General features: G+C 44.1%; 1 protein-coding gene across 2 annotated transcripts in view; it reads left to right on the top strand.

Moving 5' to 3' along the window:
• The window catches only part of CACNA1G (calcium voltage-gated channel subunit alpha1 G), a 252,600-nt gene that overhangs the window by 35,237 nt on the left and 190,509 nt on the right, over nucleotides 1–26,854 (top strand). For both annotated transcript variants that reach the window (XM_054978817.1, XM_054978816.1), the window contains exons 4-8: nucleotides 1,347–1,506; nucleotides 10,431–10,722; nucleotides 11,577–11,669; nucleotides 14,997–15,792; nucleotides 24,372–24,733. In XM_054978817.1, coding sequence (XP_054834792.1) covers nucleotides 1,347–1,506; nucleotides 10,431–10,722; nucleotides 11,577–11,669; nucleotides 14,997–15,792; nucleotides 24,372–24,733 — 1,703 coding nt within the window. The remainder of the gene's footprint in view (nucleotides 1–1,346; nucleotides 1,507–10,430; nucleotides 10,723–11,576; nucleotides 11,670–14,996; nucleotides 15,793–24,371; nucleotides 24,734–26,854) is intronic.

Here is a 26,854-nt window from a genome sequence, read left to right as displayed (position 1 = left end):
CCTTTTCCTACCACTCCCTGGCTGATTTGGGGTCTGCTTCAATAAATTTTGATGATGATGATGATGATGATGATGATGATGATGATGATGATGATGATGATGATGATAGATAGATAGATAGATAGATAGATAGATAGATAGATAGATAGATAGATAGATAGATAGATAGATATTGCCCTTCAGGGCAACTTAACAACCACTCATAGCAGTTTACAAAGTATGTTATTATTATCCCAACAACAATCACCCTGTGAGGTGGGTGGGGCTGAGAGAGCTCTGGAGAGCCGTGACTGACCCAAGGTCACCCAGCTGACTTCAAGTGGAGGAGTAGGGAATCAAACCCAGCTCTCCAGATTAGAGTCCCACGCTCTTAACCACTACACCAAACTGGGTCTCTTTTGTCCTTGAGTGTGGCTGAATTGTCTCCATAGCAGTGCTGTGCCCAGTTGTCCTTATTATTTAAAAGCCTCTGAATACCAGCGCTAGGAGGCAGCATCAAGGGAAGGCCTTGGTCCCCATGCCCTGTTTGTTGGCCCTCCAGGATAACGAGTTGGCTGCAATGTGAAACATAGTGCTGAACGAGATGGATTGTGGGTCTGATCCAGTAGGACAACTGTAATGTTGGTTGTTGTGGGTTTTCCGGGCTGTATTGCCGTGATCTTGGCATTGTAGTTCCTGACGTTTTGCCAGCAGCTGTGGCTGGCATCTTCAGAGGTGTAGCACCAAAAGACAGAGATCTCTCAGTGTCAGTCACACAAATGGTTTTTTTTCTGAGACCCTCTCTCTCTCTCTCTCTCTCTCTCTCTCTCAAATTTTTATTTAACTTTGGTTGCAATATAAATACAATTTGAAGTGAACTTGTAACAAAGCCTGACAGCAAATAGTAAATAACCATAGACAAATATAGGTAATTAAGCATAATAACCAGGCAGTCAGAACATACTTAAGTATAAATAGATTGTAGGCAGAGATAAATAAATAAGAAAGAGAGCACAATATGTTACATATAACTCAAGAGTTTCATAATATATTTGATTCGAGATGACTCAACGTTTGAGATCATTTTTTCCTAAATATTCCAACACTGGGGTCCAGATCTCCATGAAATTAGATGTTTAATTTAATTTTTTAATTTAATTTCAATTTTTGATTTAATTAATTTTTAAATTGTCCACTAGTCACCATATATGCAGGGTCACACAAGATTCTTTTTCCTGATGTTAGATTGGATATTTAGATCAAGTATCGGGAGCTTGAGAACATGAGAATGAGCCCTCTAGCAGAACTGAAGATAAGGAGAACCGTTGATTCCCCCTCTAACTACTGCTTTTCCTTTGCTACTTCAGGTATGCGCATCCTGGTTACACTCCTTTTAGACACACTTCCTATGCTGGGAAACGTTCTCCTTCTCTGTTTTTTTGTCTTCTTCATCTTTGGCATCGTTGGAGTCCAGCTTTGGGCAGGGCTGCTCAGGAACCGCTGCTTCGTAGAAGAAAACTTCAGTTTGTGAGTATGAATGAATCATACGGTGTGTTCTTAGGGCATGCTTGCACAGATGTTTTGTAAAGTGTGCTTGTGTGCAGGGGTTTTCCCTCTCTACATAAACATTCTCAGTTCCAATAAGCGTGCAACATTCATACACTGCCTATATATTTCTTTGCAAGCAACCATGGCAATTGTGGAGGATCTCAGGAGGAGATTCACATGCACAATGTACAGCAGAGTACAGAAGAGGCAAAGGGAATATGCAAAATTCTGTTGCATCACACTTTCTTTTAATGCTATGTATTGTGTGCCATTGTTCTTGTCAGTTGCCATAGGTTAAGAGTGTACAGGATTGCTTTATTATTTTTTCACCACCATCTTACCATGTAGTAATCACTTGGCCAAATATGCACTGAACTGTGCTATATTTCCTTATATACTTTTAGTAGCCTAACTTTGAATGATTCCGCACACGTTGGATAATGCACTTTCAATGCACTTTAGCAATCATTTGGAAGTGGATTTTTTGTTTCACACACAAAAAATTCAGTTCCAAATGATCTCTAAAGAGGATTGGAAGTGCATTATCCAACGTGTGCGGATTCAGCCTTTGTCATTACCATTTCATTGTTAATATATTGATTCTTTTATCAAATTGTGGTTCAGGATGCAACTTTGGTATCCAGAAAGACTTTTGTCTCGTCTACAAAATTTTGGTGCTAGTGTTCTTTTTCCAACGTGTTCAAGACACACAGGTGAACACAATATGACTATGCATGTACCAGTGGAATTTCTTCATCATGAGATGGAGACAGTAGTCCTTTTCAGTTATTACGTTTGGGAATATCCAATCGCATGCATATGCTATCCCATGATCCTCATGATATGTTGCCACTTTGTCTTAATAGGGAATATTATTCAAACAAAATAGCAACTGCACATATCTGGAGGATCACAGGCAGCATGCACTCCCAGTATGCATGGTTGGATACCCCCCGAACATAATGACTGAAAAGGCTAATATCACTTCAAAAATGTCAACCCTGAACAAACAGCATGAAACTGAGAGCCAAAACAGACAAGACACCTGACATGTGAAGTACACACGTCAGTTTCCTGCAAGGTTCCATGGGAAGTGTAGTGAGAAAGAATCTCTGCCAAGGAGAAGAGGGAGAGAATCCCTCTTCTCTATGGCAGAAGTTCTTTCTCTAGGTATCTTGTCTAGTCCGCTCAGCTCCCTCTCACCGCTGCCAGCTTCTCTTGCTCCCCTAAAAGCATTCCACAGCCAGAGGCAGCTGAGCACGCTGGTGGCGGCGAGAGGGATAAGGAGCCGATCGCTGCTACCAGCTCCCTCTGACCACCATCAGCGCAATCAGCTCCATCTCGCCCTGGCAGAGGTTCTTTCTCACGACACTTCCCATGGAACCTTGTGGGAAACCGACATGTGTCCTTCATGCATCAGGCGTCTCGTCTGTTTTGCCTTGCACTGTGCCTTTAGTGTGAAAACTTGCCCTAGTCCTTTTCTTTCAGTTTGTTTCCTTTTTATAGAATGGATTCCTGCCTTGAGATAGATCTAGGCACTGTGCCAATTTATGTGACCGTTCATGTGAGGTGATGGCTTAGTCAGGAACCCAACTTGTGAACGTCTGCCTGCTAAAACAATGTTATAGGTGCAGATATGAACTAATATCAGAGCAGACACTTAATTTTAAATATGTAATTATATTGGCCGTACTTTTCAATTTTGTCAGAGAGTGGAGTGAGGCCAGCAAGCGACTAGCTGTCTGGCTGGAAGCCTGTCCCATAGGAAATGGCAGGAAAGTGGTAAGCTAGGACCCAGGGGGACCTGAGTCATCTCCTGATTTCATGGAAGATCAAGCCTCATGTTTTATCTGTCAAGGCTGTTTGTGAAGCTAGCTGAGGAAAAGGCTTGGAGGTTGTGACTGCAAAACTTGAGGGGGTCACAGTAAAGCATGAGGTTGTTCTCTGTGCTTGTTTTTGAAGCAGAACACTGGGGGAGAGGGTTTCCAACCCCCTCACCACTATAACTAATACTAAAAAATCCATTCAGAGCTGTTTTCTTTCAGCAGTTGCCAGCACCACAGAAGTGCTTTGGCAATATCAATATATCTAATTCTTACTGTGGCCAAATCTATGGATACTTAAATCTGAAGACTGGAGCCATGAACAGGCAAGGCAAATCTTTCTACAAACTTAGAAAAACCACAGGTTTGCAGAAAAATCTGAAATCTAAAACAAACAAACACCCAAATACTGAAAGGTAAAAAAAAAAGCCAAATAATAGAAGCAGAACCTCTAGCTTTAAGAAACAAATGCCCCATCAGTTGCTTCTGTGGGGGTTGCTAGGTAATCACAATAGTAGTGCAAGCCTTGAAGCCTTGATTTCTGTCAATAAAAGGCAGGGCCTTTTCCAATAAAGGGAAAGAGGAAAATGAGATGCCCCTGTGAATCCTTGCAGATCCCTCACTTGTCATCATTATATCTAATTCTTAGCATGGCTAGATCCATGGATACTTAAATCTAGAGACTGAAGCCATGAACAGATAAGACAGCTCTTTCTATAAACCAGAGAAAATCCCCAGGTTTGCAGAAAAATCTGAAATCTAAAAAAAGAGAACCCATTATAAGGTTAAAACCCCTGAAATAATAGTAGCAGCACCTGTAGCTTTAAGAAAATAATGCCTTCCTTGGCCGTTGCTGGGCAACCATAACAGTATTGCCAACCTTCACGCCTTGGTTTCTATCAGTAAAAGATGGGTGGGGGCAGGGTGCTTTCCAAAATTGTTTTGGCCTTTGAAGAACTCATCATGGCCAGGCCAGAAGCAACTACCAGGCAACTGAGATCCAAGTTTGAATCTCTCGGCTCATTGGATGACCTTGGGCCAGTCACACTTACCTAATAGAGTTATTGTGAGGATAAAATAGATGAGAGGAGAATGACATAAGTAGCTTTGGCTAACCATTGTGGAGAAAGGTGGGGTATACGTGAAGTAAGTAAATGATAAACATAGATGAAGATGGGGGCAGAGAAAAGGAAGACTGGTGGGTGGGAAGAGGAGAAGAAAGCAGGGAAAGGTGAGGACATGGGAGTTGCCAGGAGGAGAGAAAGAGGAAATAGTGTGGGAAAGAGGATACACCTGGAAATGAGGTGCCCTATATAAGACCCTGCTGGTTCTCTCCACCGTGTAACTGATCCTGGCCCTGTGGCCAGTACTACACAATTTAGGGTTATTGGTTCTCCTTGCCCTCCTGGTGGGAGGGGGGACCTATCACTTACCTTGAGTGAGCATAAAGTATGCACCGCTGCTGGGCATGACGATGCCACTTCCAGAAATGATGTCATTGCGCCTGGCAGCGGGTATGCTAGGACCCCTATGAAGCACGGGAGCATGCCCAGACATCACTTCTGGAAATGACATCATTGTGCCTGGAGGAAGCATGCCTGCTAGAGTGGCCAGGTCCCCTTACCCTCCCGGCAGGTAAGCGAGACCTGGCTCTTACCTTCTTCTTGCCCTCTCTATTCTTTACTTGGCTGGGTGGTGATGTCGCCGCGCAGGCGCACTGGCATACTTGCTTCACAGCAGACTGATTTGGGCTTCAAATGGGCCCAATTTGGCTTGTTTGGGGCTGGAATCAGCCTGTGGCAAAGTGCAGGTATTCCCATGCCTTCCTCCCCTGCCAGCTAGGTAACTGGAGGTGGAGGCAGAGGGTGAAAGCAGGGGATCCCTCACCCCTACCGAGGGAATGGGACCCCTAGTGCCCGCTGCTTATTGCCCTGGGAGGTTTTTTTCTCCAGGATTTTTCCTCTCACCAGACAGATGAGTGAGGAGAAGAGGCTGGGAGCAGGGGACCCCCTGCCCCCAACAGGGGTCCTGGCAGCTCTAGCACAACTAGGCTACAATTTTCCAAGGAAGAGGCTGCCAAGTTGAAGGAAGGAGGGAAATCTGAAGACAGAGAAGGACAGGAAGGAGAGAAGGCAGCGGAAAAGGCAGAACAGCTGTGGGGGCTATCATGGAAGGCAAAGAGGAAATATTGGGAAGAGGAAAATGAGATGCCTTCCAGGAAGTCCTTGTGCCCCCCTCCACACACACTTGTAGATTCCTCTAAAGAGGACCCCTAGAGTCCCTGCAGGATCTTTGGGTGAGAGAGGAGCTTGAAGCAGCGGCATTAGCAGTGCTTTTGTTTACAATTCACTCTCCCCCCTTTCTCCAAAGGACAAATACCTCCCTCCTGCCTTCGGGCATCACAGCAGACCCTACCCAATTTCGCTTGTTTGTTTATTTATTAATCACATTCTCCAAAAGAGGTCCATAGTGGGACAGTGATAACTGAATTGGTATAAACGCATAACACAATGACCCAAATATATAAAAGCAGTGAAATCCATTTTAAACAGTAAAATACAGCACTTAATATCGTGCCTGAGCATGATCCAAGAGCTTGGCATACACTGGCCCAGTCCAAAAATAGTCATGCTTTAGTTCCATTGATTTCAGTGTTACTGAAGCATGTCTAACTTTCCTTGGATTGGGGTCATTATCTCAGTAGATTAATCCCAAGGCTGTGTTCAATATAATAAAGATGCAAGTAGGGAATGGAGGATAAACACCCAGTACAGAGCATCTCGGCAACCTCTGAACATCTGGAGGTCTGCACATACACCTTGTTCGCCACACACAGGACATCAGCACATACGCTCCAGAAGGTGAGCATGTCCAGACATTCTCCCTCCAGTTCATGTTTTAAGATGTGAATAGGATTAGCAAGGGCCGTTTTCACACTACTAATCTGCTTCCATGATGTTGTGAAACGCTGTGCAAAAAATGCGGAAGATAGAGTCTTCTTGCGAGAGTTTTGCGCGACGTCGCACAAAACTCTCGTGAGAAGACGCTATCTTCCACGTTTTTTGTGCGATGTTTCGCAACATCACGGAAGCAGGTTAGTAGTGTGAAAACGGCCAAGGTCAGAAACAGCCAAGAGTCTAAAACTCCTCTGGATCTTTGAGCCAAGAATATAAAACAAAGGTTGTGGGGTTTTTTCCTTTGGTTCCCAGAGGTTTACGTCTTGTGTGTTTTTAGGCTTTCTTCCCCCTCTCTGCAAAGTTAGTTGGGATTCCATTAACCTGGAAAATTTCTTTAGGTAAATTGATCCAGAGGAGTTAGCCATGTTAGTCTGTAGTAGCAAAATCAAAAAGAGTCCAGTAGCACCTTTAAGACTAACCAACTTTATTGTAGCATAAGCTTTCGAGAATCACAGTTCTCTTCATCAGATGCAACCGACGAAGAGAACTGTGATTCTCGAAAGCTTATGCTACAATAAAGTTGGTTAGTCTTAAAGGTGCTACTGGACTCTTTTTGATTTAGGTAAATTGACAACGAAGTAAGTGAATTGCTTATCAGTTCTGGGTAGATGCAATGCAGCGATCGATCTGAATGCCATTTAATTGAACCAGACTACTAGGGGTTTAACTAAGCTTTGGCTGGCATTAAAAGCAATACTTCAGGAATTAACTGGGCTAAACTAGCCTTAATATATAGCTATTCAAGCTTTACCAGGAGCCCTGCTGGCATATGGGAAGTAGCCATTTAATGAGATAGGAAGATGTTAATTTCATTCCTCGCTTCCTTAGCCCCTTCTCACCAGGTTTATTCCAGTAGCATTTTATGAACATATTCTCTCCTTTTTTCAATTTGGAGAAATTGGAAAACACAAGTGAATATAAACAAATAGGCAGTGCTTGTAGGGAGAGTGTTAGAAAGACTAAAGCTCAGTATGAACTTGGGCTGGAAGATGCTAAACAAAACAAACCTAAGTTCTTTGGTTATATTCAAAGCAAGGAAATGATAGGCCCACTGTGGGGAGAAGAAAGTGGAATTTAATAACAATAACAATAATGATAACGATAATGATAACAATATATTTATATACTGCCCTTCAGGACAACTTAATGCCCACTCAGAGAGGTTTACAGGTGATATTTTAACAGGTGATAGAGAGGACAGAACTGATTGATTCATATTTTGCCTCGGTCTTCTCTTGCAAGGGAGACTGAGCTCAACCTAGCAAAAATGGAACGTGATGAAGGAAGGGAGTTGCAGCTTAGGATAGGCATAGAGGTGATATGGAAACACCTAGCTTCTTTAAGTTAAGTGAAGTCCTCAGTAGGGTTGCCAGCACAGGTTTCTCCAGAACAAGTCATGTCAGACTAACCTTTCCTTTTTTCAGAGAGTTACTTACTACCTTGTGGGATCAGGGGAATGCTGTGGAGTGTGGACATAATCATGATATCAGTAAGGCTTTCAATAAGATTCCACATGATATTCTTGTTGACAAGCTGGGAAAAATGTGGTTTGGATGCTACTACTGTTAGGTGGATTTGTAACAGATCACACCCAAAGAGCGCTTGTAAATGGTTCCTCATGCTCTTGGAGAAGAGTGACAAGTGGAGTGCCTCGGGGATCTGGCCTGGGCTCTGTGTTGTTCAACATCTTTATAACTGACTTGGATGAAGGGATAGAGGAGATGCTCATGAAATTTGCGGATGATACTAAATCGGGAGGGGTAGCAAATACTGTAGAAAAGAGAAGCAAGATTCGGGATGATCTTGACAGGCTGGAAACTGGGCTAAAACTAACAACATGAATTTCAACAGAGATAAATGTAAAGTTCAGCATTTAGGTAGGAAAAATCAAAGGCATACTTATAGGATGGGGGAAACGTCTTGTGAAAAGGATCTAGGGGTTTTAGTAGATCATACATGGAATACGAGTCAGGAATGTGAGGTGGTAGCTTAAAAGGCAAATGTGATTTTTGGGTTACATCCACAGAAATCTAGTGTCCAGAGCACACAGAGGGATGGTATCACTTTGTTTTGGTTAGACCTCACTTGGAGTACTGTGTTCAGTTTTGGGCATCACAGTTTATGAAAGATGCTGACAAGCCAGCCCAGAACATGTCCAAAGGAGGGCAACAAAGATGGCGAGGGGGCTGGAGAGTAAGTCCTATGAGGGAAGGATGAAGGAGCTGGAAGGGTTGGAACAGAACCAATGGGTTAAAATTAAATCAAAGGGGTTTGGGCTAAATATTAGAAAGAACTTCCTGACGCAGTGGTTCCTCAGTGGAACAGGCTTCCTCGGGAGGTGGTAGGCTCTCCTTCTTTGAAGGTTCTTAAGAAGAGGCTAGATGGCCATCTGACATCAATGCTGATTCTATGACTGGGTATGAATTTAGGCAGATCTCATGGCCCTTTCTTATATCCCCAGTGTAATGCTGATTGCCACACTGAGGTCAGGAAGGAATTTTCCTTCAGGCCAGGTGGGCCAGGGGTTCTGGAGGTTTTTTTATTCCTCTGGGCATACAGCAGGGGTCACTGCGGGAGTGGGGAGGGGAGGTAGTTATGAATTACCTGCATTGTGCAGAATGTTGGACTAGATGATTCTTGGGGTTCCTTCCAGCTCTATGTTTCTAAGTGGTGCCTGCCACATAAAGGGGCATATTTACAAAACAAGTATTTTTCAAAGACAGTTTCATCACTGCTAGAGCAGTTCGTTCCTCCAATTTTAAACAAAAAATGCCCTGAATAATCTTTTAAAATATTTCATTCATAAAAATACATTCAAAAACATTCAGAAAACTGAGGGTTGGGGGGAAAGACCATAGCTGGGCAAGTTTAAAATTAATCATGGACATATTCTAATCCTAGGCAAAATTACCTTAACTGGCTGACTTTTAGCTTTCAATACAAAACAAGAGACAATAGGTTATTATTATGTTAAAGAGCACTGTCAGTTTAAAAATTATAATCTGTTGATCCATAAATGCACGTAGAACTGGTTATCACCTGCTTCTTTCCCACTTTAGATGCTGGAATATAATGGAATCTTTTGAAAATTCCCTCTATTGACACATTTATTCTGAACACTTATGATCTGTTTATTAAAGATCTGCTTGGTATCTTGTTATCTCTGCACTGAAAATTAATCAAAGAATTATGCAAGGATTTATGCACCAGACCTTTTTAAGATTCTATTTTCCTTCAAAAGAATAATACAATTTCATTGTGACATGTTCAGAAATTTTAATTACTGTGGACAAAATAGCCTTTAATTGGTACACACAGCCCACAAGAACATGATGATGGTGATGGTGATGATGATGATGATGATGATGATATACCAGGATTAGTGAAATGATCCATCTATTCTAGATCAAATCAAGCCTGAATTCTCCCTAGAAGCTAAAATGACAAAATTGAGACTATCGTACTTTGGTCACATTATGGGAAGACAAGCTTCTCTGGAAAAGTCAATAATGCTAGGAAAAGTAGAAGGCAGTAGGAAAAGAGGAAGGCCTAAAATGAAATGGCTTGACTCAATAAAAGAAGCGAAGTCCTTCAGTTCGCAAGCTCTGAGAAAGTCTGTTAATGATTTTTGAGGTCTTTCATTCTTAGGGTCACCATAGGTCAGAGGCAGCTTGACGGCACATAACACACTCATGTTCGAATTCCCAGTCTCTGATTATAGCCAGTTTCTGGTGGTTCAGAGGAGGATGTTCAAGGAAACGTTCCATTTTGGACTGGAACATTACCTGACATTCATCCACAACTTCATTAGTTTCGATGCCTGAAAAATGAAATCGGAGAGCCAGAGAGTCAAAGTGCTCTTATCCTTAGTTAATTTGTCTAGTTTATTTGGAAGCCAATTATCCCACTGGCCCTTGTAACATCTCAGGGCCATCAGTTTCATGCATTACCCTGTTAATGGCATGGATCAACGCTTTTTTCCATTTGTTTTTAATCTACTACCCACTAACGACGTCGGGAGTCCTCAGTTTCTTGACTTACAGAAAGAGTAAAGTTCTACATTCGTATCCTCCATTGCTTCCATGATCTTGTTTCTAATGAGTGCTTGTCTGCTCTCCTTAAGCCCTTACACAGTCGAGCTGGAGCCTTATTATCAGACTGAGAATGAAGACGAAAGCCCTTTCATCTGCTCTCAGCCCCGAGAGAATGGAATGCGCTACTGCCGTAGCATCCCAACACGGAGGGAAGAAGGCCTGGAATGCACGCTGAACTATTATTCCTACAATGATACCACTAACACCTCTTGTGTCAATTGGAACCAGTACTACACAAACTGTTCTGCTGGGGAGCACAACCCTTTCAAAGGAGCAATTAATTTTGATAACATTGGCTATGCATGGATTGCAATATTTCAGGTAAAGAAAGTGACTTTGCAACAATCTGAATAATAGAAAAAGCTAGGTCAGAATTTCCTGTTGTCCTCAAATGACTTGTATTGATACAAGGGTGGGGGGATGATTCAGCCTTTATTTTAATAAATCTAGCACACAGACTAGAAAAGGGGTCTCCAACCCTTTGGAGCGTGTGGGAACCTCTGGAATTTTGAGAGGGGGTGGCGAGCACCATCCCAAAATGACTACCAAAGGAGGAGAAGCTAGGGCTTTTTTTCAGTTGAAATGTGGTGGAACAGTGTTCCAGACCCTCTTGAAAATGGTCACATGGCTGGTGGCCCCACCCCCTGATCTCTAGACAGAGGGGAGTTTAGATTGCCCTCCATGGCGTGGAGGGCAATCTTAACTCCCCTCTGTCTGGAGATCAGGGGGCGGGGCCACCAGCCATGTGACCATTTTCTCTGAGAGCAACCCACTGAGTTCCACCATCTCTTTTCCCAGGAAAAAAAAGCCCTGGGAGGATCCAAATGCAATATTCCTTCATCCCTCCTGGGATGAAGAAAAGCCTGAAAGGGGAAGGGAACCACACACTAAGGAAAACCCAGGTTCTTGCCTGCCCCCCTGATCCCCCAGTGAAACCCCTTTCATTTGAATGAGAGCAGCCAATAGCAAAACTTGCCTTACAATGTTCCCACTCACTTTCAGAAAAGCTTGGAGGGCATCAAGGGAAGTACTGGCAGGTTTCAGGGTTGGGGAAACCTAGTTTAGAACAACAAATGCCATTTTTGTGTTTTCTTGGGCATCCCGTGCTTCCTATCCCTGACAGCCATGTATCCACCAAGCAAACCACTGACTTTCTTTTCTTGTGCCTTACCTAGGTCATCACCCTGGAGGGCTGGGTGGATATCATGTACTTCGTCATGGATGCCCATTCCTTCTACAACTTCATCTATTTCATTCTCCTGATCATTGTGAGTCATCTTTCCAGTCTTTGTGATGGCTGAAAGCATTACACTCAGGTGCCATAGGAAAAGATGGAGAGTGGGTGTACAGAAGGAAGGGAGAAAGGGGAGAGTGGGAGAATTGAATATGGTGCTTGGGATAGGTGATAAACCATTCAGAAAATGCTGGAGTCTAAAACCATTCATTTCTACAGTGCCTATGAAAAAAGGAAGTGGCAAATAAGTTAATCTGTTTGGAGGCAGTCAACTTGTTCCAGTCACAGATGGCGAACACCCATTTCATGAAAGATGACATGTTAATTGCCATTCTTTTTCGGTTGCATTATGGGACTCCTGCTCTCCACTTCATTTTTACTCCAATGTTTTTTTAAAAAAATCTTATATTGGAAAATATAAGGCAGCAATGAGAGACCATGAAGCATAATTAGTCTTATCATGATGTGCTGCATTGAAGGGTATTTTGCACCAGCTGAAGCCTTTATAACTACCAAAGGTGTGAACTGGTCAAAGTTAAGCACTTTTGTCACGGGGATTCAGTAGGAGAGCTTTAAGCAGGAACTTAACTCTCCCCTTGAAATATATGGGGCTTTAACGTGCCTGTTTTTATGGTGCTCTAGAGAATTACATAATGTTACAGATATTAACTCAGCTGAACAATGTCAAGTGTCTATCCCAGTTCTGGAAAATTTTGCTCCTGACAAAAAATGGAATATGTTGCACCTAAGCATTGCCTATACACTGAATCCAGCTGGTGATGGGTGAACTCTCGTATGCTCAAGCCAAAACTGCAATTTTTGCAGTTATCCCTGTCAAAGGGTGTTCAGTGGGCATTAGCAAGCATTTTATGGGACATTTGCAAAATGTGTGCATATGTGCGCAGGCACACACACACACTCATACAGAGGTGCCCGTCCCCCTCCCTGCCAGCTCCCTCCCTTTCCCCAAGTCACAAACGTCCTCTTTCCCAAAAAAACCTGAACAAATTATCAGTAGAAGTATGGGGGGGGGGTGCTTGAAAAAAACCTGATAAGTGAGAGTCGGGCAAGTTCTGTTTTCAAACATATTATTTGAGATGTCAGCATCACAAGCTAGCTTGTCAAAATCTTATGCTATCACCCAGGTTGATTGGTGTACTTAATCATTTATTCATTACATTTATAGTCTGCCTTTCTTCCATCAGAACTCAAGGCAGTTTATGTAGGATTCAAAGGAAGTTTCCTGTCCAAGACATGACCAGACACATATTTGCTTAACTTTTGGCAAGAAGGTTGCTGTAACTAAAGGACTCTCAGATCATGGAAAATAGGAAGTCCACACTACAACAATTCATACTCTTTAGCGAGTAAGAGTGGGTCTGAGAATCTGGGGGAAAGACCTAGACTTGGGGACCTGAGTGTGTTTCACATTAAGGCACTTCAGTCTGGTTGCTTCACTCCCAATGATAGTCTATAGCCAGTGTAGGTAAATATGTTGCATCCTGTGTGTCATGTGTCACATACAGAAAGCACAACACGAGACACGACAGGACACAAGACGGAAATCAAGAGACAAAACACTGTAACAATATGCCAAGCAATTGAAATGATCATGCAGCATCTCCCCCCCCCCCCCTCCGGTTCAAGATCTTGCTTAATCGAGATGAGTACTCTGTCGGGGGAGCAGGTTGACCTTCCATACAGAGATCAGCAGTGCAGTTCTAAAGTAGCCTGTGTGTATGTGTGTGTGTATGGAAGTGAAGCAGAAAACCAACAGCCTCACAAGCTGGTGGGGTGTGACAAGTCACTTTGAGGGCACGTCATTCATCTCTGCAGCCAACTGCACGATGCAGCCAGAAGGAAAGCGATGAGAAGGGAGATGAATCAGCATTTTCCTACAGCTGAGTCGGAGATAACATGGCTGGGTAGTATATCTGTAGAAGGCAGCCAGGAGGGAAAGAGTTACTGGCTGCTTTTCAGAATTCTCAGACTGAATAATTATCATGATGTATTAAAAACTCTGCAGAAAAGCCTCTTTCAAAGTAAAATATCAAATCTTTGGCTGCAGGCAGCTGCAGCTCTTAGGTTGCAACATTTTCACAATCCCAGTTAACAAAGGAAGAAATCTGTGTGCAGAACCACTACCGATTCTACAAGGAACAAATCTGTCCAAAAAAAAAAAAAAGATTTCCAGTGAATACACGCAAATACGGCTTATTTGTGATTATTACAAGCACTGAATACCAAGAAACAAAATTAAAGAAAACTCTTTTTAAGTCGATATAAAGTCTGTGTTCTACTTTGAGCTGTGATGTCATCTGCGGAGCTGAGGAGTGGGAGTCCCTGAGGCGAGGCTGCTTAAGAGGCTTTGACGAGAAAGAAAGGAAAGCGGGACAGGGAATATCCACCCTTTGTGAGTCACAGAGGATATGCCGAATGCCGAATGAGGTTGGAGCCTACATTGTGTTTTCAGATGAGACTCGTCTTCAGTGCACTGCAAGCCACTGCCCCAATAGAATTTTAGCCACAGGGACAATCTCTGGACCCAAAAGCATCAGTATATTCAGTATTCCTCTGGATAGCAGATTATGGGGACAGAGGAAACTGTGTTACATCATTATACTGCATGTGAACTTCCCAGTGGCAGCCAGTTGGCTGCTGCTGGAAATAAACTGTTGGGTTTGGTGTGCCTTTCTTCTGAGCACGCACAGCTCTGTCCTTTTAGAATGCTTTCTAGAGAGCAGGGATAGCTAAAAAGAAAGAGATGATGTGAGCCAGGAAGCTGACATCTCAGCGTAGAGAAGAACTCGCTAGGGGGCCTTAGGCATCAAGTTGGGCCACCTCAGTTGCAATATTGAGGTAATTATTGCAACTGTTGTAAGGATTGTTGCAATATAAATGTTACATTTTATTATTCTTCATATGCTGACGGAGCTCTTAACTCGGTACACGAACTAGAGGTGCTTCCAGAACAGTCGTGTCAGACTTTGAACTCCTCCTGACAAGTTGTTGTAATACATGCATGTTGTCATTTGAAAAATTAGAATTTCCCTACAAATCATGTGATAATTTCCACTGTAAACACATTCTGTGCCGACGAGTTAATTCTGAAATGAAATTAACAAAATTTGTGGTTAGGGGTACGAGCTGGCAAAAGCTCATTCCCCTACCACCAATTTTGTTAGTCTTAAAGGTGCTGCTGGACTCTTGCTCTTTTCGACTGCTACAGACCGGCTAACACCCCGGCTACCCGTCTTGAAATGAAATTGTTAGTAATGATAACCCTCCCCTCTCAGACCGTTGCGCTGTAAATTGCTTCCTTGAGTTTAGAATTTAATTGCATCGCCTCTTTCCCTTCTAGGTGGGCTCTTTCTTTATGATCAATCTCTGCCTAGTGGTCATAGCAACTCAGTTCTCGGAGACCAAGCAACGAGAGAGCCAGCTGATGAAGGAGCAGCGAATCCGGTACCTCTCCAACGCAAGCACTCTGGCCAGTTTTTCAGAGCCAGGGAGCTGCTACGATGAACTTCTGAAATATCTCGTCTACATCCTCCGAAAGGCCAGCAAGCAGCTGGTGGAAGCCTACCGAACAACCGGAGTGAAAATGGGCTTTCTCCCCAGCCCAAGCAGCAAAGCCGGTGCAGAGAGGCAGCCGTGCAAGCGTCGGCCACAGAAAAGGTCATCAGTGCATCATCTCATTCACCACCACCACCATCACCATCACCACTATCACCTGGGCAATGGAAGCCTACAGGCACCGCGTGCCAGCCCTGAAATCAGTGATGTGGAAACCAGCTCTCTCCACAACGGTGCCCGTAGGCTAATGCTCCCTCCCACAGCCAATCCTCACGCTGCTCCCAGCAACACTGAATCCGTTCACAGCATCTATCATGCAGACTGCCATTTTGAGCCAATTCGTTACAGATCCTCTCTCCCTCAGCCTGGTCTCAGTTTAACTTGCCCAGAGGTGTTTCCCAGGACTCTGGTTGGCAGCAAGGTCTATCCTACTGTGCATCCAAGTAGCTCCCATGAGCTGCTGAAAGATAAAGGTTTAGGGGAGCCCACAGTGAACCCTGGGGCTAGCACCTTGATGAACCTTAACATCCCTCCGGGTCCATATAGCACCATGCAGAAACTACTGGAGACACAGAGCACCGGTAAGTGTTAAGACTGACGGCTGGCCGTCAAATGCCTTTTGGGGAGAGTTGCTAATTATCTTACCTTCCCAGTCTGCAGTCATAAAAGAGTGTGGTTCAAGGTAAAGCATTACCTGGACATTCAGCCCGATCTCAGTTCAGAACCAAGATAGTGATGACCCCACCATTTTTTTTCATCAGTAAAATTCTAGTAGAAACACGTTTATTTCTTTTGTTTTACAAAATATACTGACGGCAACATTAATTTTGGGTTTAGGGGTTTCAGGCCTTCCACGAAAGTTACCGAAACTTGGATAACAGAAAATAGGAAAATGGGGAAAGTAATGATGTCTGGAAAATAGAACAATGGTAAACAGGATAAAAGTTTAAGCAGATTCATGCCGAAGAAGCATGCTCCTCATTCACATCAAAGGTCCATCTAGCCTAGTGGCCTATGTTCTACTGTGACTTATCATTTATTCCCTGGAGGCCCGGAACTAGAGCAAGAAGGCAATTGCCTTCCTCCGCTGTGAGTAGAAAACAGACTGTGGAACAGGCTCTTTAAGATGGGAGTCATTAAGGACAATGGGAAAGTGTCATGAAAGACCCTCACGTGTACCTATTGAGCAGCTAGTGACTCCAACCACAGTACGCAAGGTTCTTGCGGCCTTCTTATGGAAGATTTTGGAAGACTGAAAGAGCTTATTTTCATATGTTGTCTAGAGACTAGGTTACAGGGTTCCACGTTACCTCAAGGTCTTCTTTCAATTTGCCCATGTGTTGTGCTCCCTGACCTTCAGGCCTCAACTGCAGCAGTCCTCCATTGGTTGGAGAGGGGTTGTCATCGTCATCATTTGTCTAAAAACTATAAAACGGAGAGAAAGAAAGGGTTAAAAAAGGAGTTAAATACTTTGCAGTTAAGTCATTGGCATCTATCTTTGCAGTTGTCTTCACAGTGAATAGCTTGCCAGTGACTGGCCATTGAGCTTCAGCAATGGGAAGTTCAGAGTAACATAGTTCCTGGGTGCGAGCACACCAATTTGAGAGAGCACTGAGAGCAGCGGCGGCGGCGGTGGCAGCAGCAGCAGCAGCAGCAGTAGTAGTAACAACAACAACATTTGATTTGTATACCGCCCTTCAGAACAACTTAATGCCCACTCAGAGTGGTTTACAAAGTATGTCATTATTATCCCCACAACAAAACACTCTGTGAGGTGGGTGGGGCTGAGAGAGCTCCAGAGAGCTGTGACTAGCCCAAGGTCACCCAGCTGGCTTCAAGTGGAGGAGTGGGGAATCAAACCCGGCTCTCCAGGTTAGAGTCCCATGCTCTCCACTACACCAAACTGGCTCTCAATAGATGTACTTTTGAGTAAGCATGCATAGAATCTGGCTGCACATTCCATAACATGGCAATACTAATAAGAGGTGTCAGGTCTACAAATGGAGTCTTTTGTCATCGTCCAAACATCTGCAAGTAGCTCCACATTTATATCTACTTTTCCCTGTAACAAGCAGAGAATGCAATTATTCAAGTTGACATAAGAGGAATCTAGATTTCTCCTTTGCAAAACGTTTTTGAAGACTGCTCGGGTGTGGGGGGGCCATGGGTTCAGTGTTCTAGGTGAAACTTTCAGGATGGGATGCAGGGCCATCTGGCCAAAATATTATAACAACAACAACATTTGATTTATATACCGCCCTTCAGGACAACAATGCCCACTCAGAGCAGTTTTAAAGTATGTTATTATTATCTCCACAACAATCACCCTGTGAGGTGGATGGGACTGAGAGAGCTTCGAGAAGTTGTGACTGACCCAAGGTCACCCAGCTGGCTTCAAGAAGAGGAGTGGGGAATCAAACCTGGTTCTCCAGATTAGAGCCCCACGCTCTTAACCACAACATCAAACTGGCTCTTATGATTTGCTTTATAGAGGAGACCGGCCTAGGTCATCTGAGTTTCACCTGCTGGTTATAAAATAAGAGAGAGAGATGGAGAGAAAGCGAGTGTCATTGAGTCAGGCGTGTACTCTAGAGATAAAACTCCTTGTTCTATAGTAGCCATTGCCAATGTGGAAATTCTTCTCATCCGAATTGTCTGGGGTGGGGGGAGGGGCATCTGTCAGCTGGAGAGCCATTGTAAGAAATTATTTGAGAGTGGTATGTTTAGGGGGAAGATGCTAATTCTGAAGTATCAGCAAACAGCGGGAGCACGAAAGCACCTTGCTGGCTGCGGTGCTGCCACTAATTACAACTCCTAATACTGCAGGTGCCAGAAGAGCTGATTGCTTTCTGTGTTGTGTTAATGACCAAACGTATAATGAGGTGGCTGTGAACTCTTGGCAGTGGACAGCTATCGTTTGCCCTTTTCTTGATTTAACTGCAAAAGTTAAGCAACAGACGACCTCAACGTTTAACACAGCATAGATTGCAAGAAATCAAGATGAGGAGATAAGCGACAGTTGGGCATTTTCTCCTTGAGAGGAGCTGCTGCTAAACTGGAGAAATTCTGATGGTAGTGAAATTTTGAGAGTCTTCTTGAGACTTCTTTCCTTATCTTACAATATGACAATAAGGAGGAGAGATATAACAGGTTATTTGTTGAATAAATGCATGTATGTGTGTGGGGGGGGGCGGTCTTCTCAGCTTCAGAGAATGAAAAAAAAACAAAGACCACGTTCAGCTAGAATGTTATGAAACACACAGTACGTTATGTTTTTCGGAAAGGCTGTTGCGTTGCATGATGAGACGTTAAATTTTGACTCCAAAGGCCTTGACCCATGGAAGACTATTTGTCTAGTTGTGTGCTGCTGAAGGCTCTGCGTTCTTCAGTGAAGAAAATGTGGCATAAATACGGGTAGCATTTTTACACTTTAACATTTTGGAGAGGCATTGCAGCTTTCCAGTAGACTTCATAAATTCATTGTGCTTTTCTTGCAGCAGTATTTTTAAAGTAATACATTAAAACATTATATATTATACCATGGACTACACAATGTCTAACCCAGTCTCTCTGACGTCACACATGCACAGATGTCAACATGCCACCCGAAAGCTACAACGCAAAGTATATTTGCATCCTATATCCAAACATGCAATTAGGAAAAGTTAAGCGCCCTTATTTTTTTTTCTTAAGAGGGGGCAGAGATTCCCCTGATTTCCCTCTCTCACTGCAGCCCGCTGAGTCCCCTGAAAGTGAGGTCAGTCGACCCTCACAAAAAACATAGCAGGTGTCAGCTGAGGGAGGGCAGAATCAATGGGAATCCCTGTGATTGGATACAAGCCACTTTTTCTGCTTTTTGTATTGAATCAGACTGTCTAAAGCTTCCTCACAGCTAGATAGAAACCCAGTGATCTCTTATTATATAAGTGAATAGCGTTCACCTTTTAAACTATGGAGAATGTCAATGAGACGCAGAACAGGCCTGATTTCACCACAGAGGTGCTTTCAGATGGTGAGACCCAGGGCCAAGCTACACATGACGAATGACACTTGAACGGCAAGTGGATTGAGTGGAGGGCAAGTGAACAGGGAGAGATACACTTGCTGTTCAAGTGTCATTCGCCATGTGTAGCTTGGCCCTCAGTTTGTATTCACTGTAACAGGATCCTTAACTTACTGACAGATGTATATTTGCTCGCTAGCGAGAAATCCCAGGGCTAAAGTAGACATGATGGTAAACATGCAGCTCAAAATGTGTCTAGTTCCAGACGCTCTAGTATCTAGTGGAACTTACTGTGTGTCATAACATTCCGCATAATTAGCTGCTGATTGATGCAGACGTGGAAAATCGTGGTGTCCCATAGCACACGGGAGTTATGTAGAACAACAGGGTCTACTGGGTGTTATAGAAGGGGAGAGGGAACGGGCTGCTGCTTTTGGTGACAGCTTACATATACTGCTAACAGCCCCATTCTAAGACACGTACTCCAACTCTGGCCCATTACGAATGCTGCTAATCCGTTTCCTATGCTTGCTCAGCTGAGATGAAATTTTTAAAAACCCTGTGAAGGTGCAGAGAGCATAGAAATTATACCAGGGATTGTACCATTGCAGCTATCCTGCAATCCACCAATCACAGAGCAGTGTACTAATAATGTCCCATGACAGGCAGAAGGAAACAGCCAACCAGGTCATACTGATGCAGCCACACACCCCTACTGTCAAGCTGCTGCTGCCCACACAGCACAACAGAGGGAACAAAGGGAGCAAAACACCCACCACTGGGAGGAACACCACAGGCGTGACTGGGAGGAGCCCTGGAGTAAGTATACTCCAGGGAGCTTTGCAGATGTGTGTTTGCACATCATCACCCTCTGCAACCAAGTACCAACCTTTTGCAAGGCAAGGAGAATGCAGGTGCTGGGTAGGCACAAAGGAACACACAACAGCAAATTCGCAAAGGCATTCCTGTGAACTCCCCAGTAGTTCCCTGGAAACTACTCAAAGCAGGATTTGAGTCCAGTGACATCTTAGAGACCAGCAAGATTTTCAGAGTGTAAGCTTTCGAGAGTCTGAGCTCCCTTCTTCAGACACAGGTCTGAGCCCATGTGAGTGGCATACTGAAAGCGCCTGAAGTCAGTAACAAGAAATGGCGAGAAGTGGTCTCTATTTACTAAACCACTATCTTGCCTCCGAGAAGCAATCCAATCTTTATTGAACAGCACCAGGCATACTTTTAATTTATTTATTCACATTATTTATGTTCTGTCTTCCTCACTGAGACTCAAGGCGGATTACACCATGTAAGACAATATGATCGACGGCGGGAACATTCAATAAACAATATAATAGGTTGTGGACTGCAGAAATTTGAAAACAGCAGCAATCTGATACAGAGCTGAAACACAATGTAAGCAATTTAGCATGACACATTAAAAACACATTAACTACCCAGTAGGAGCGTACTTACAGCACTAGACAATACCCAGCAGTATAGTCTATAGTTCTTATCACTTTACCAAAGCATCTCCCTGAACCATTTGCAAACCAAATACCATTTAGCTTGTTTAAATAACAATTAGGATTTAAGTATACCTTCCTTTTCTTCTTCAATACACTTGAAATCTATATATAAATAATATCCTCTGTAGCTAGCTTACTCAGATCTTACTATCTGAGCAGAGACGTAGAATGATATGGAAGATCAGATTTTGTGAAGGGGAAATGCAGTATATAGAAACTGTCAGTTCTTGGCAGGTAGATCCCTCAGTCCCTCTCCAGTGAACGCTCATTGGTTCCAGTAGAAAGGCTTTATTCAGGATTTTACAGTTCAGGTCTGATCTCTGTTATGGAGCTTGGTAGAAGTGACAATTCAAAACAACAGGTCAATATTATACTCGAGTTTTCCCACGTTCCAGCAACGGCTACATTTTGGCACTCACTGGTTCTTTGAGAACCCATTATAGTTTGACTAAGCAATGAGTACACAGTACTGAATTCCAGGCATCTGGGCAAAGTAACAAAGGCAAGCGTTTGGAGTCTCCAAGGTCGTTTCTAGCTCGGAGGTGCATAGTTCTGTAAGATAATAGGAGGCCCATCCCAGCTGGAGGAATAACAGTTATAATAGGAAAAGAACATGGCTACTGAAAGAGTACAGCAGGTTAGACATTAGACATTCAATATACTGTGGCATCAGTGACAGAACAAACAAACAAACATGGCATGGATATACAGAGACATGACAGAAACAATAAATGGCAGCCATTGGGATGAAACAAGGTTTCCGGCGCTCTTGTTTCAGCAAGGCTCCTGTGCCTTTGCAAGCTGCACTGACTGACCCTTTCGCTGAATGCACACCAAAGAGACAACGGTACTGATCATGTAGCTCTCTGTTAAGCAGCTTGGCAATGGTGCAAAGGGCAGACTAGGACAAGGGAGCTGGCCAATCCCACAGCAGGGCAGCTTGAAATCCATGAGTCATGGTGTAGGGCTGGCAGATGGTTAGCACTGCACTGCAAAAGAAGTCCACCCTGGTCTCTCTGTTGGATGGCCCATAGAGATGCACGGACAGTGATGAATAACAGCAAAGAGGAAACTGACTCCAAAAGTCTATGCGTGGTGCTCTGGCAAGTTTCTCACTTTTCCTCTCTGCCTTGGGATTCTTACCTGACTGTACTCATCCACTGGGGGACAGTGTTGCAATTGATTGGATACTTACCCATCCTCACTCGCAAGGAAGAGCGCTATACAACCACGCAGAAATAGAGTCTCAGCACACTCGCAATCTGCTCCACCTTTCTGTGTCATTCACACTTAATGAGAGCTGCTATAGAGGAAAGCTGAGTGGTTGTTGCAAAGCACAGTCAGTACATGCTGGAGGTGGGGAGATAGTTGTAGCTGCAGTCACAGTTTGAGGCAGAGGCTCGCCTTCCCTTATTTACCTGTTTTTACTGTCCTTGGAATGAAGGCTGTCCCTGAGAGTCTGTGCACAGAGGTGGAAAACACTAAGTGAATCAGCATAATGCAGCATTAGCAACATGCTACAGCAGTGTTTGTTCTCCTCCTTGCCTGTTGGTGCAATGTGCTCTTTTTTGTGCAATGTGTCCTTTCTGTGGGGTTTTGTCGCCGGGGTCCTAAGTAGACATGGGCACGAACCGCATTATGAACCAAAAAAACCCCACGAACCGCCCAATCTTCCGTTCGCGATCTAGCGGTTTGTGAGCGTCCATGGCCAACGAACCAGCGTTCGTTAGAGGCACGGTTTGGTGCGTTCTTCCGCAGTTCATGAAGCCAGTCAGGCACCATCAATCAATTCCCTTGGAAACGGAGCCGGGGGAATGCCTGAACTTTGTCTGCACTCCTTCTGTCGCCCTGGAAATCCAAATGGAAGCCCAGCTTACCTTGATCGGCGGGTCTTCCTTCCAACCATGGAGCTGCAAAGTGGTTACAACCTGAGAGAAGACACCCAGGGGAGGGAGGGGTGTTCTGTAGCCATGGGCACTCCAATCTCATCCCTGCAAACCCTGATAGGCAGCTCTGACAGCCAACCACAGACCTCCTGTGTTGCTCAATGGGACCTCAGCTTATAAAAAGCAGTGGGCTCCCAGGCTGGATTTCACTTTCAGCGAGCAGTGGAGTGTGACAGAGCTGTTGCTTGCTACTTGCTAGCCTTTGGGGAGAGAGACCGAGAGAGTTTAATTGGAGCTTGGATCCCTATTGCAATCTTGACCAAACTTGGGTAATGGCTGGAGGAGAGCTTGATAAACACTCCCCGGGAATATGGGCTCTCTAGTTCCAACAGGGGCCGTTCTGACGCCTACAAACCACAAACTTTGAACCGGTTCGGCAACAGGAAAAGTTCTTTGTGGTTCGCTGGTTCGGGTTTGTTGTCGGCACCAAACCACGAACCACCGGTTCATTAATTCTTTTTGGTTCATGCCCATGTCTAGTCCTAACCCCCATGTGTGTTCTAGGTGGGTGCAGCAGCAGGCCAGAGAGATAGAACCACATGGCTCCCATCTGAGCAATGGGTGTCCTGGCTGGGGTTTATACAGTGTTTAGGAGAACTCTGATAGATTGCAAACCTAGTTGATATCCTAAGCAGTGCTGGGTCTTAGCGGTGGGCTGGGAGACTAAAGGGGAGGGAAGTTGTCCATTCAACTTCTACCTTACACCAGCAAGAATGCTGTTATATAGAACCCGTCAGGTTCTATATACCAATATTCTTGCTGGTGTAAGGTTAGGCTGGTGTTGTGGTGTGACTGGGGCTTCAAGGCTTGGAATGGTGACTGGGAACTGCTCTTCCCCCAATAAACTCCTGACACTGCCTATTTATACATCAGTGCTAGGGTCATGCTGATGTGACGTTGGATTGGGGTCAGCATGACTCAGAGCCTGCTAATCTAGGAGACACACAAATGTATCTTTGCCAGCATATCATTCACATATACTAGCACAGGGCTTCGTCTCTGTCCTAAGGCATTCAGAGATGGGGGCCGTTTCCACATGGCTTACCTTGTTCCAGAAAACAGTGAAATTTTGCGCGAAGACGCTGTTCTCGCGCAATAAGAGCTTCTTCTTGGGCGAGATTTTGCCGTTTTCCAGAACAAGGTAAGCCATGTGGAAACAGCCGGGATCTGGGATTGGGCTGTTTGTACAGCTAGTCCCTCACGGGCTGTTTGTTGTTCCTGAAGGGCCTTTTGGGGTTATTTGATGCGCTGCTGCTTTACTTTTGCTCCTCCTCCTACACTTTGCCTTTTGTGACACAAATCCTTTTCTTGTTAAATTAGTACTACTGACCTCTCTGGTAGCAGTGCCTGAGGGTAAAAAATATGTTTTGCATTTCGCTTTGTTTGCCAATTTTTAAAAAATTCTAACCAGTAACTCTAATGTGTTGCTTCCCTTTAGAAGGGGTTTAGTTCATGTTCAATTGCGGCTCAAATGAAGCTTTAGGCAAAGTAAAGGTAGATGAACAAACTCAGTTTTCTGATTAGTTTGAGCCAAACTTTCTGTAAGAAAAGCAGTCCCCCCCAATATTTCTCGTGTACAGTGAGCTTTTCTCTGGTTAAAACAGCAACTGGATACAATTATTAGGCTGCTCCAGGGAGGGAGTTGCATGATATCTGCTGAGTTAACAGGATGCTGTTTGTCCTCATTTCAGGGCCTTGTCAAAGTTCCTGCAAGATTTCCAGCCAGTGTGGAAAACCAGACAGTACTTGCAACCCAGATAGTTGTCCGTACTGTATGAAGACCTTGGCTAATGAACCAGAGCCGACCGACAACGAGATGGGAGACTCTGACAGTGATGGGGTTTATGAATTCACCCAAGATGCTCACTACAGCGATCAGAGGGACCCTCGACGATGGAAAGCCCCAGGAAGAAAAGCTTTAAAATGCCTAGCCTTTTGGAATGTGGTTTGCGAGACCTTTCGAAAGATTGTAGATAGCAAGTACTTTGGCCGTGGAATCATGATTGCTATCCTGATCAATACCCTCAGCATGGGGATTGAGTATCATGAGCAGGTAAGTAAAGTATTATCTGCAGGGCTTTTTTTCTACTGGAACGCGGTGGAACGGAGTTCTGGAAATTCTTGAAAATGGTCACATGGCTGATGGCCCCGCCCCCTGATCTCCAGACAGGGGAGTTTAGCTTGGCAATCTAAACTCCCCTCTGTCTGGAGATCAGGGGGTGGGGCCACCAGCCATGTGACCGTTTTCTCCTAGGGCAACCCACTGAGTTCCACCACCTCTTTTCCCAGAAAAAAAGTCCAGATTATCTGTACTTGAGTAGTTATAGCTAAATCCTCCTGGCAGTCCAGGAGGCCTAGATGATGGCTTCCTTAGCTCCATCTTAGTTCTGCTTTTAGCCCCCGGAGTGGAATTTCATAAAATGCAACATTGATTAGTTTTGACCTCTTACTTTATGCCTTGTCCTGCTTACCTGTGTTTGTTCTGTCTGTTGTTAAATGAAGCTATAAAGAGCTACAAGGGCAGCAGAGCTGGCAAATCATGGGGGAGTGCTGCTTGGTGTGTTCGTTATGGAGGAAATCGGTCCTGGTGACTGGGGTTCATCTGCACTCATTACTTCGAAACTGCGTTAGGCGAGAAAGTTCAAAAGAAGATCTCTTTTTCTTTCTGATGGAGCTTACATTGTGTTGATTTGATGGGTGGTGGGGTTTCCGCCGCAACAGAATTGTAGCCATAATGGCAATGTAGGTAGAAGTCTCAATAGGTGAGGCTGACTGCACATGAATGAGCAAGGCCACGTTTACAAACTGCTATGCTCTTTCCATTTTACAGTAGTAGATGCAGAGTTCCAAAATTCGCCAAATGCCAGAAGACTGGCATTAATAAATCCATACATATAATAGCTAACTTGCAAACAATGTGTTGCGAAATATGCAAACTGTGCTATGAAATAAGTACAGTAATTGCATGCTTTAGTTTTAACAAAAAATTCAGTCTGTCCTGTACAATTTGGAGGAAGGTGTCTTCCTGTACTTAGCAATAATTTTCCTCATATCAATCATATGGGTGGCAGTTGTGGTGGGGTGTGTATTTAGAAGTGTATCTGCTAAAACAGACAGTTGACATGATCAGTACCAAAACAACTACCACTGGTTGCATTCGATCACTGCCGAGACGAATTAGTCAATGGTCACTATTAAGATGCAAGACATAGTCCAGTCTTTGCAGTACTCGTGGCAATGCGGTTCCTATTCAAAGAATTAATCAGAGACTTTTGCTTTCAGTTCTGTCAATGTTGATATGCTTTGCAAATGTCAGACTCGCTTCATCCCTCGTTTGTTGCACAAAGCCCTAAATTAGCAATAATTACATTTAATTTTTGAAGCTGCTACAAATTGATCTTTCAAGAGATTCCCCTCACCAGAAGATATTCTGTAAGATGAAGTGAATAAAGGTTTGCAAGATAGATAGAGCCCCCCCTCCCCTATTGTTCCTTCATAAATTACTCGCATGACTTGACAGTCTGTATCCCACCATATTCGTAAAGGAACAGCTGATTGGAATGGGGCTATGAATCTTTCAGGTCTCATTGAATTACCTGGATATATTCTTTGACATGCAGACTAGTTGCTCGCAACTGAGACTAGGCTGAGGCCATTAACGCTAGAAATCATGGTTTTGAAAGATAAGAACATGAGAAATTTGTCTGTGAGCCAGGGCTTTTTTTCAGCTGGAATGCAGCAGAACAGAGTTCCAGAACCTCTTGAAAATGATCACATGGCTGGTGGCCCCGCCCCTGATCTCCTGACAGAGGGGAGTTGAGATTGCTCTCCACACCGCTCGGCGGCGCGGAGGGCAATCTCAACTCCCCTCTGTCTGGGGATCAGGGGGCGGGGCCACCGGCCATGTGACCATTGTCTCTGAGGGCAACCCACTGAGTTCCACCACCTCTTTCCCCAGAAAAAAAGCCCTGCTGTGAGCCATTTCTCAGACACGATGTAATGTCAAACTCAGGTATATTCTCCAAGTTGCCGACAAACTTGACTCCCTGACGAGTGTACTTGTATGATAAACACATGATGTTACCTTATACAGCGTCAGACCATGGGTCTGTCAAAGTCATCATTAACTACTCTCTAGGGTCTGAGATAGGGGTCCTTCATATCACCTTCTACC

Source organism: Eublepharis macularius, chromosome 4 (genome assembly GCF_028583425.1).
Source record: "Eublepharis macularius isolate TG4126 chromosome 4, MPM_Emac_v1.0, whole genome shotgun sequence".
NCBI lineage: Eukaryota > Metazoa > Chordata > Lepidosauria > Squamata > Eublepharidae > Eublepharis > Eublepharis macularius.
Note: the sequence above shows the minus strand (reverse complement) of the source record. Positions and strands in the feature narration are given on the sequence as shown.